Source organism: Danaus plexippus (assembly GCF_018135715.1).
Source record: "Danaus plexippus chromosome 16 unlocalized genomic scaffold, MEX_DaPlex mxdp_23, whole genome shotgun sequence".
Lineage (NCBI taxonomy): Eukaryota > Metazoa > Arthropoda > Insecta > Lepidoptera > Nymphalidae > Danaus > Danaus plexippus.
Window position 1 is genome coordinate 2,546,023 of NW_026869851.1, and position 11,724 is coordinate 2,557,746.

The window sequence follows — 11,724 nt, forward strand, 5'->3', positions numbered from 1 at the left end:
ATTTTAATGTTCTAATAAAAATCATAATTTTGAGGAATAATTTATTTTTTATAAAATCACCTGAGATCAGGCTCCGTGAAAGTAACATATTAAAATAGTTACATACTAGAGTCCACACAATAAACGCATTCCACTAACACATACAGTGACATTTATAATACATTGACTTAGCACTCACGCACACATACAATCAACTCATCACTTGACATTCCAGAAGTTATCTCTGAGAATTATAAATGTAATATCAATAACAATAATTTCATTCTCCATATATATATTACAAACTAAAGGTTAAGGTTAGTATGCTATATCAATTTATACAACCAGCGTATACACAAATTCCACTACAGATGAAAAATAACCGCAGTACTGTGATATAAATCAAGTTACTAATGTCAAATTATAATACACACAACCTCTACGCTATGAAACATGTTAAATGTAATGTTTGAGTTAAATCAGCATATAATCTGTGAGCTAAATTTACTACAGTGTCATGCTTAGTAACAAAATAAAATATTTATTATAAATTATTCAACACAATGGAAGAGCTCACGAATGTTATACTGACTATTACCGCCATCCATAAAATGCTTGCCAAATTAAATCGAGTCGTTACACAATAAAAACAGCTATCAATTCAGAACATGTTAAATAAATTATAACAGAGCCCAGTCAAAATTAAATTTATGTATAGCAATTTGTAACAGAATTCTATATCCAAGACATTATCACATGGGATAAGCACATCACCTCTTTGGAAAATCTACATTATCAAAACTGATTTGTCTCCTAGCCCTCATCTTGGCTGCTTCTTCGAATGAAGGCATCGAATTGGACTTGAAAACTCCAGCCTTATCTAGAACACTAAAACTACCACTGCTGTTGCTATTTGAGTTTGAATTACAGTCTATATTCATCCATTTGTCTTGTAGTATATTCTTGGAGGTGCTCCTAGGCTGTTCCAGTTTAGTTGACCTTTCCCCAAAAGTGTTTTCTTTGATCTGCGAGGTCAGCGTCGACGGAACTTGTTTCGTCTTCATCTGTTGGTAGGCCGTGGCTGATATGTAGCCAGTTATCTTGTTATTCTCGTTAGAGATTTTGACGACCTCATCTTGATAGCATTCATCGACTGTACGGCCTTGGATTATTGCAAATACATATTGGCGAGCTAACCTTTAAAAAGAATATGAAATTAAATTAGAAGGTTGAAAGGATATATATACCTAAATCTTTATTAAAAAGGCTGTAGGAATCTGAATATTTTACATATGTATAAGATATAAGAAATTTAAATGTTTTAAAAAAATTTTTGAATGTATGATCGACAACTACAAATCCTATATTTGTTTATAAAGTTTATATTGTTTCGTTGGACATTGCAGATATAAGCTAATCTGTTAAAGGAGTGGTTTAGTACATATAAACCATTATTTTATTGGTGTATCATAGTGGAATTATGTAATTTTTTTTAATGGTAGGCAGTATTTCATTACATACTTAAACATAGTATCAGAAGTCGACAGATTGGGTGCTGCAAGCCGAGCCGCGTGAGGCGGAAGAGTCAACAGCTTGCGTGTCAGGCGAGCCAGGGATGAAGCTTTCTCACGGAAACCCGGGGACGACATGCGCCAGCCGTGGAGACGTAGGGCTTCGGTGACGGCCCAAAGAAGTTTCTATATACAGGAAAAATATTATATGTAACTCATACAATATTATATATTATTTTACATCCATTGATGAGTTATAAAAAGTAGACAAGCTATCAAATAAAAAATAAATTAGAATCAGATTTTAAAACTTTACGCCCAGTGAAACTGTATTCAATTAAATAATATATTTTCACATTAAATAATATATCAACACGCAAAAAATACTCTCAGAATCCTGTAAGTAGTCAGGAATGCTTACTGGACTTTTGTTAACTCAGAATATAGATATTCTTTCTCTATCAACTCATCACCCCATCCCTTTCCCACATCATTATATAATACTTTTGTCAACCAACCTTCTTATGTGTTTCGTTAAGTTCAGCCATAGTTTTCGTCGTCAAACACTCTGACGCCCTTCGGTTTTCAACGCCAAACGTCAATCTATTTTCTGAACTGAACGACAGTCGACTGTCCCCACCGAACGAGAGACTCTTCGCTATCTTGTTCCTACTGGTTTCCGGTTCATCATCCAGCGTATCTCTTTTCCGCTTCAGGAACTGATCGCTGGCTGTTCCATCCAGGCTCTTGGTTTCCGCTTGCCTCACCGGCGATCCGAATAACGCTCGTTTGGATTTCAAAGCCTGATTTGGGACGGAGGAACATGTGGCGACGGGCTTTTTGTTATCCGGGCTGATGAATAAAGCTCGTTTCAGCGTATCCCTGGACGGTTGAGTCTTCGACAGATCCGAATCCATGAGAAGACGCCGCATCGCTTTCTTCTTACTGGATCCTCCGCTCTTTGTCTTTGGTGTCTTCGACGGCGTCTTCTTCCCGGGGGTCTTCTTACCTGGTGTGCGACGGGTTCTAGGACTTTTCCTCTCCGCAGAGTTGATTAGTTTTCTATGTGGAAAGAAACTTAAACGATTCCTTGTTAGATTGTATATAAAATTATTTTTAAATATTTATGTTCATTAAAGACATTAATATCGGACGGACCATTACCATACTTTCAAATAGATAATCATATTATAATTTTCTGCTATATTTTTAATATCTATATGTTTAGATCGAGTCGAGTCGAAATTATTAAACAACTTAATATATAAATCGAGTAAAAAGATCTTAGTTAGTGAAAAATATTAGTTCTAAACAAATATGACCTACTTTTTATCAATTAACACCATTTTGGAAGACGTCTGTGCCTTCTCATTGATAGTGGCCGCGCTGCAAAAGGCCTGCCGACGACGTGCTAAGTGAGACAGCCTCCGACCGGGAGATTTGACTTGAGACATCCTGAATAATAACATATAAAATAAGTTAACATCCGAGTAATTATAAATAAGAAAATTTTACGTTTGTTGCTCCTCACATAAAAACTATTCAAAGGATTTTAGGATAACACTTTACAGATATGTAGCTTGGACATCAGACTAGGACATGGGTTATAAATTATTTCGGAATTTATATCTGCGTAACACACATCTTTTACATAAATTCGCGTGACAACGACTACAGACGTCACATGACCAAATATTTCGCCAAGTCTCGGCTTAAAATAAAATATATTATTTTATCAAAAAAACCATCAGTACATTTCATGAATACAACACAGATAACTATTAAATCAATTCAGAGTTTCAAAATCAAAACATTATTTAGGTAATTTGTTCCCAATATAAATACTTCTTGGACAAAAATTAAACTGTAAAACAAGGACACGAGCTAATCACTAACTTCAATCTCAGCGCTTTCCTTTTGCAAGCACTACTTGGTGACTGTAATCCTCCAGAGTATATATTGACGCTCGTATCAGTTTCAGCACCAATGAACCTTTCCGCATACTTTTGCATGAGCATCTCATATTTTTCCGAGTGGGAGGTTAGATTGTAGCTAAAAAATAAATCGAAATTCAAACGCTTATATCAATGACGGAAAACTTATAGTAATTTTATTATGAAAAATATAGTAACTTACTAAACATCATAGTATTTGCATTTCAACACATCCGGCCACGATGCTTCTAAAACCTCAATTTCCGAACACATTTTTATCTCTATGCTCTTATCGCTGATACTAGTGTTAGCTTGAGATTTTTGCAAAACATCTGGCTGTATTGAACTCGTATCAGTCTTATCCAAATGTACAGTTTCTGAAAAACTGTGTACATTTGTTGTCTCCGGTATTTGTACAAATGAAACCTTTTTTGTGGGTGTCATAGAATTAGCTTCAATATTAAGATTCTCCTCCCCATTGAAAGCTGGCAGAAAACAGTAATATTTCTTCAACATTTCAGTCACATCAGTCTTAAGTGTCGTTACAGATGGAGGTGGTAGTACGCCTTGTAATGTTTCCTATAAAAATAATGTTGCTAGTATTAAAATTACCAAAACTTTTTATAACAAATCTAAGAAATATATTAGTGTATATTGTATTTAGATAACAATACCCATTTATGTATCCAAATTGTTATGTATTAGTTATATTTCCTTGGTATTGTTAAATAATAATAATGTGTCAAGTGTAATGTAGGTACATTATCATATTAGTTTCTGTCACTCAGTCTCGCTGCTTGGCATATATTATACACACATACAAAATTAATACTTTTATTGGATACTACACAATTGTATGATAAAAACTAGAGAGATGAAGATCTTGCCTACTTAATTAAAGTCTTAGTTAGGAAACTGTCGTATGTCACATTAAAAATAACCTAATATATATGTTTAGAATTTAAAACATTCCAGAATCTTTTACGACAGAAATGAGATTAAATAAATAGAGGTGCTTTTGATCTTCAGAAGACTTTTTTCTGTAATATTTATATTATAATCTATAAAATTATGCTTTGTATGGTTTTTATTCAAATGTTTGAACCAAAATGGAGTTTAATATCAATCATTTGTGGATGCTTTTCGTATTATTAACATATAATTTTAATTTGCATACTTCTATAAGCAGATTCTAATGATTTTAATGATAATTAACTATAAATTTTGTTGAATGACATTAATATAAGTGAAAGAAAATTTTTGTGATGTTTAAAATTATGTATAAACATACCTCTATCTTTCTAACTTTTCGTTTATCATATTGCTCAAAATCTTTTAAAAAGTTCCAAAATGGTTCAGGCGGTGGACTCGGTTCAGGTTCATCTTCATCTGAAAACATGTCAGGAGAGCGCATCCCACTATCAAAGGATGCCTCCAGGGATGAATAACTGTGGTCCAAGTTCCACTTAGAATTTCCATCATTATTAGTCTGTTCCTTCTTTGAACTATCCTCTCCACATGAGCTCTCACTACTCTCAGTGGGATTTAAGTTTTTAACAGATTCATTTGAGTTTTTGTCTTCCATATCACTTGATATTTGTGATTTTCTATCAACACTAGACTCATTTTTGCAACAATTTGATATTACATCTGTGCATCGCTCGTAATTTAAATTAAGAACATTATTTGACATGCTTAAAGCAGTTAATGGATCAACTATAGGTTTAAGTTTCTGAACATGTTTTAGTATAGTACCATTAAATGATAATTCACAAATTGGTAATTTAAAAACACTTTCGGTTTGTTTTACGTCACGAAACAAAGGTACACTATCCACCGCATTGTTACTGTTTTCCATTGTAGAGGTTATAAAAACTGATCTGAATCCTTCAAATTTGGACTCTTCAGAGGATACAGGAACGTCTGTATTGTCAGACTTATCATTCAAACAAGGGTTTGTTGCGGAAGAAGTTTCCGTCAGAGACGCGGCAAGTGAATTGCAAGGCGACCCAACTTTAACTATGTCTGGATCAGAGACCTTATCCACATCGTCCAAAATAGTCTGTATTGGACTATATTCTGGTTTTACTGAATTTACATCAATATGATTTGATAAATTTGATTGTATTACAGTTGAAAGATCTATATTACCACCACTATTAGAACTTTCACAGTTACTAGATGGTTCATTGATTTCTTTATTGTTATCGTTAAAGCTATTAACAACGTTAAAACTTCTCATATACCGCTCATACAAAGATAAACTATCGCTCAACGAAGGACAATTTGAGTCTTCGAAGGATTCCATCACCACCATCAACACAACATTTTTTGTTCATTTAATTACATAAGTAATGTATACATCTTACGAAATAAGTTGTTTACTATAGTCCGAGAATAAACACGGTCACAATTCACGCAACTAAAATCATTGTAAAGACTAAGACAGATGTTAATATAAATTGAAACTAAAAAGTGTATGGCGCGATGCGCCTAATGCTTTGACATTATTGCGTATAGGCCATAGCTCTTAGCGGACTGTAAAGCTCGATACTCTGTGATTAAAACAGCTGCCAATGCTTTCATTCCCCAGATAACATACAAAATTATGATTGCTAGAACTTAAAATGTTTTGCGATTTGCAAGAACCTAATAAGAACGCCCAAGAAAAACGTAAATATTTTAGAAAATTTAGGTATTTTCCTTAGAAAGCATATTTAATTAATTTTCTATTTTTATGGGAAATAGGTCAATAGGCTTTACTTCAAAATTACGTAAATAAACAAAAAAAATTCAGTTGTACAAAATAATTTGGAATAAAAAAAAATATTCAACCTCCATGACCAAATAAATAGCTTTAAAAACATTGACATGAGAGTCTATTTCATCAATCTCATAAAATTTTTTTGCTTTCTTTTCGATCCTTTATGATTGCTATAGAAATAAATAATAACACAAGCAGCATTTATAGTAATATATGTAGGATTTTATGGGTTATGAATAAGTATGTATTATGATGATATTAGGTGGCGCACTATAACATCAATTTAACCAAGAGTTATAGAAATTATTAAAAGTAAATATTGATTAGTTTTAAAGGAAGAAAAAGAGTTTCTGTGATACTCTTATACTATTACTTATTCAATGTAATCTATATTGAGATGATATTATATAGTTATAACTTATCAGTTTTGTGCGATCAATTTTGTCACCCAGATATACGTAAGACCTACAATATTAACTTTTTGAGAAAAAAAAATTTATAGGTCGATCTCTTCCATAAAACTATTTGCTAACATATTTATCATGTTATTGATACTCAATAACCTAATAAAATAAAATACTTTAATACAAGTAAACTTCTGTCATTATTGAGTGAATATAAGGTTTTCAAGCAGAACACGGAATCGATATGACCTCCCGTTGTTTTTATTTGCAAATATCAAAATGGTAATGTTTCAGTAATTAATATATTACTCAATCATTCTGTCGTTTCTTCGAGTATCTATTGCATGTAGCAATACAGCAGACCGCAAAAAAAAAACCACCACAATGTAGTATATGTACCTACATGTGTAAACAATAAGCTTCTTTAAAAAATATATTGACAAATATAAATTCGAGTATAAGTTAATAAGCGAAATGAATAAATGTTAAAGTCCGACTATACAAAAATAAATAAGGTTTAAATTAAATTAGATTCGGAACTTAAATTGAACTCGGAATTTGTTGACGAAATTATTTTCGTTCCGTTGTCTAGATTATTCCCAATAATGTTTAAAAAAAACACAAATATATTTATAAAAACAACTACAAAAACTTTAATTATAAACATCGTTCTTTAACGCATGGATCTATCACCGATTGTTCTTCTCATATAAAATTTTCCGACACGATACGAAAATAATATATAGCATAGTTATTTTATAATAATGATATCAGTAATCAGAATGAAAATAAAACATAGTCGAATAGCTATTTCAAAATCTACTTGTTTTAAGGAATGGGATGTGCGACAAATATGCGGGTTTTAGAGAGCTGTCATCAATTTCCCCATTTAAACCACTGGTTACGCTAATATTGTTATATAGTTTGTATATTGTATTACTTTTCACATTTAATATTTGTGTTTATACTATCTGTGTTTATTATTTGCAGAGTATGCAAGCCGTTAGGATATACCGTGTCGGGGATTAAAAAAAGTAACATTTGATTAATAATTTTAATATTTATATATAACCACTGCTGACTCCAAGAGATAAATACATTCCATGATTGTATTCACTTACAATACAGTCCATACGAATGACACACTACTAGACCTCTGACAGAAACATACAAGCATGTGGGCGGAATGCTTCTGTCAGTGGTCACTTATACTGTACTAGATTGTAACAATGGGCACTGGAATTGCGTGTACAATCTAAAGTGGCAACTACCAAGTACTTTATTGTGCTTGGAAGGTAGCAAGGAAGTCTGAGACGATCTTCTTCAATGAGGCGTCAGATTCGGGGGTGATCTGTCCGTCCTTGGCGATGGTGTTGAGCAGACCCTGGTGGCTGGTTTTGATGTGCTGGGTGAATTCCTTTTCGAAGGCAGTGATCTTGGTTGGGTCCAACTTGTCAAGATGTCCACGCACACCGCAGTAGATAATGGCAACCTAAAATAAGTTATTTATAATTGTAGGTTTTCCTTAATTTACTTTATCAAGAACAACTAATATATTATCGGTCACTGTCAATGTGAATATCACATATCTCACCTGTTCTTCAATGGCCATTGGCACGTACTGGCCCTGTTTGAGCAGCTCAGTAAGACGCATACCACGGTTCAACAACTGCTGGGTGGCGGCATCCAAGTCTGATCCGAATTGGGCGAACGCGGCTACCTCACGGTATTGAGCCAATTCCAGTTTCATGGAACCGGCCACCTGTATAGTCATATCGGTTTCAGGTTATTTCTTTGTAACGAATATAATTGATATCATTAAGATAACCAAATATCCACCTGTTTCATAGCCTTGGTCTGAGCAGCGGAACCTACGCGGGACACAGACAGACCGACGTTGATGGCTGGACGGATACCCTTGTAGAACAGCTCAGTTTCCAAGAAGATTTGTCCGTCAGTGATAGAGATCACGTTGGTGGGAATGTAAGCTGATACATCACCAGCCTGGGTCTCGATGACGGGGAGAGCGGTCAGGGATCCACCACCCATTTTGTCGGACCTGATAGGACCCGTGTTTTTAAATAGTTATAGATATATGTCATATTCGATGATAGTATTTTTAAAAATATCAGTACGTACATCTTAGCCGCACGCTCGAGCAGACGAGAGTGGAGGTAGAATACGTCACCGGGGTAAGCCTCACGACCGGGGGGACGACGGAGCAGCAGAGACATCTATGTTTATAAACAAGCGTAATAGTAATAATTAAATTTGTGTTGATGTTTCATTATGGCCAACAAATTTATCAAACTGTATTCTTTTCTACTATAGGAAGAAATGCGCCTTGTATTACGTAACTCATATTTAAGAAGTTTATTGAGATTTAATGACCAGTAATTATTATGTTCAAATCATAAAAGTTATAATTTTTCTTTCAAAGATAATCAAGAAAATTCCATCGTAAATAATTATATACCTGACGGTAGGCAACGGCCTGTTTGGACAGATCGTCGTAGATGATGAGGGCGTGCTTGCCGTTGTCACGGAAGAACTCTCCCATGGCGCAGCCGGAGTAGGGCGCCAAGTACTGCAGGGGAGCAGCGTCAGAGGCGGTGGCGGACACGATGATGGTGTAGTTGATGGCACCTATTTAGTATTATTAAATTAATATAAGTCTCGATTGGAGTTCACATTTCGATCGTATGTATAGTATGTCTCACCGGCATCAGTCAGTCTCTTTACGATCTGTGCGACGGTGGACCTCTTCTGTCCAATGGCGACGTAAATGCAGTACAGCTTCTTCTTCTCGTCCTCGCCTTTGTTGAACCGCTGTTGGTTGATGATGGTGTCGATGGCCAGGGCGGTCTTACCGGTCTGACGGTCGCCGATGATCAGCTCACGTTGCCCACGACCGATTGGCACCAACGAGTCGACGGCCTTGATACCTAATGATATCGGATTTTGTATGTTACGTAATAATTAATGTTAAGGTATTAAGGGATTTCTATATAATTAAATTAAGTTCAATATTTTAATGTTTCGTTTCTTCATTTTTTATGTAAAATTATCTTTTATTGATTAATCTTTTTGTTATCTTTGTGTACTGTAAAGCATTTTTTCAGATTCAATAATTGTCGCGCCCTCATAGAAAGCAACCGAAAATATATTTTATATAGCATGTACTGAGACCTTCCTCGAGTTCTTTATTGATTGATAACTCACCAGTCTGCATGGGCTCCCGTACAGATACACGGGGTATGATACCAGGGGCCTTGATACCAACACGCATACGAGACTTGGTGGCGATGGGTCCCTTGCCATCAATGGCATTACCAAGGGCATCGACTACACGACCCAGCAGTTGTTCACCGACGGGCACGTCCACGATGGCACCGGTACGTTTAACGATATCTCCTTCCTTAATCAGCTTGTCGTTACCGAATACTACCACACCGACATTGTCAGGCTCCAAGTTGAGGGCCATACCCTAGAGTTTAAATATTTTATAATGAAACAGTTTATAACGACAATAAAAATTTTTTTTTTTATAAGTTATTTCCTCGATTTTGTGAATGCTACCCAATAATTGTCATCTACAATTTTCTCTCTAATTTCTTCTACCTCTCATTAGATAAACGTATTTTTTTTATAAACACAAAAATTTTAAAAATATGTATATATATTTTTATAACTTTTTTTCTATTACATTACAGTAATGTTATAGTAAAAATGTTTTTAAATAAGTATCAAATTGCATAGACCCTTTTATTATTTATTGATTTACTTTAGTAATAAAATTTTATTAAAGTAGTGTGATTTGAGAAAAAAACTATTTATTATAATTTTTTTAAAATGTAACAAACCTTAAGACCGGAGGAGAATTCCACCATCTCCTCGGCCTGAATGTTCTTGAGACCATACACACGGGCAATACCGTCACCGATGCTCAATACACGGCCAGTTTCTTCTAAGTCGGCCTATAAAGCATACATTGATTATACAAAGAGCCATTTAATAAGGATCATTTTTATGATTGGATCTTTAAAAATTGGATTATTAATTATTATATGTATGTACTTATAATGATTTGGAAAGTTTCTTCATGAATTGAATTAGAATACTGAAGCAATTAATAAATTTTTATTCAATAGTATCATATTATAAAATTTTAGGTAAACAGAAATCAGCTGATTTATAGTTTAAAGTTTAATTTAAAATCGTAATTATGTAACGTGAATGAAAAATTTATATAAGATTGTAAGTTAAGTTTGATGTGGGATTATAAATCGAAACGATATCTTGAAATCTTGTATGAGCATTTATGTAACAAAGTGTTGAAATCTTACCTTGGGTGCAGCACCGAGGATTCTCTCCTCCAAAATTTGGGAGATTTCGGCAGCCCGTTGTGTGCACGAGACGTGGATCTTGCGCGCAGCCACAGCCACCGCGGGCACGGCGACCTTCGAAGCCTATCAACATAACCAATTTTTTGAAGAAAATTCTATCTTTACGTTAATTATAGCAACTACAGGGCAAGGGTAATTAGATTTGTATGTAAAGCACACTCTTGGGCCACAAAATGGACATGCTCTATGACAGAAAACCAATCGCCCTCTATTACATAACATAATTTTACTCGTGAAATAAATAGCTTAATACGTTTCTTTCTCAATGAAATTGGATACATTACATTTTGCTTTATATATATTAATGACTTTAAGGTGGTTTGGTGCCTATTTTCAACTTAAATCTTAAGAATTTTCATGTGATATAGTCATGGTAGCCGGACGGATTACTGATTACGGTAACTAAATTAGACAAAATATATATTGTAATTACCTGTGTAGCGGCATTAGGCAAGCGCCTGGCCACCGAGGAGGCCAAACGAGCGGAGATTAGAGACATTTTTCACAATTACTTCAATAAAATGGTAGATAAAAGACCGTGTTAACACTCCGCTCGCGACTCGTTGCGATATTACAGGAAATGACACCAATTGATTATTGTCTATGTTAAAACTCTACTGCAGTTACGTTTTGAAATATGAGCTTTCTTATTTTATTTCTACTAATAGGCAAATAAAACACAATATTTTTTTAAAGTACTAGTTGTAAAATATTATCTTATTTGAG

At 34.3% G+C, this 11,724-nt stretch overlaps 2 protein-coding genes across 3 annotated transcripts; both read right to left on the bottom strand.

Moving 5' to 3' along the window:
• Nucleotides 1-27: 27 nt before the first annotated feature.
• Nucleotides 28-5,975, bottom strand: LOC116771777 (uncharacterized). 2 transcript variants are annotated; one of them, XM_061528058.1, is made up of 7 exons: nucleotides 4,716-5,975; nucleotides 3,627-4,003; nucleotides 3,387-3,542; nucleotides 2,817-2,945; nucleotides 2,009-2,552; nucleotides 1,501-1,676; nucleotides 28-1,176 (listed from the first exon to the last, which is right to left on the bottom strand). In XM_061528058.1, exons 1-7 carry the CDS (start codon nucleotides 5,739-5,741, stop codon nucleotides 750-752), a joined length of 2,835 nt encoding a protein of 944 aa, XP_061384042.1. In that variant the 5' UTR covers nucleotides 5,742-5,975; the 3' UTR covers nucleotides 28-749. The 2 variants fall into 2 exon arrangements, with proteins under 2 accessions (XP_061384042.1, XP_032519630.2); XM_032663739.2 differs by having other exon boundaries at nucleotides 2,009-2,567.
• Nucleotides 5,976-7,632: 1,657 nt separating this feature from the next.
• On the bottom strand, nucleotides 7,633-11,589 carry LOC116771757 (ATP synthase subunit alpha, mitochondrial). Its single transcript, XM_032663713.2, has 10 exons — nucleotides 11,432-11,589; nucleotides 10,939-11,061; nucleotides 10,456-10,569; nucleotides 9,815-10,079; nucleotides 9,313-9,537; nucleotides 9,069-9,238; nucleotides 8,732-8,826; nucleotides 8,432-8,651; nucleotides 8,187-8,354; nucleotides 7,633-8,084 (listed from the first exon to the last, which is right to left on the bottom strand). Exons 1-10 carry the CDS (start codon nucleotides 11,495-11,497, stop codon nucleotides 7,872-7,874), a joined length of 1,659 nt encoding a protein of 552 aa, XP_032519604.1. The 5' UTR covers nucleotides 11,498-11,589; the 3' UTR covers nucleotides 7,633-7,871.
• Nucleotides 11,590-11,724: the final 135 nt, after the last annotated feature.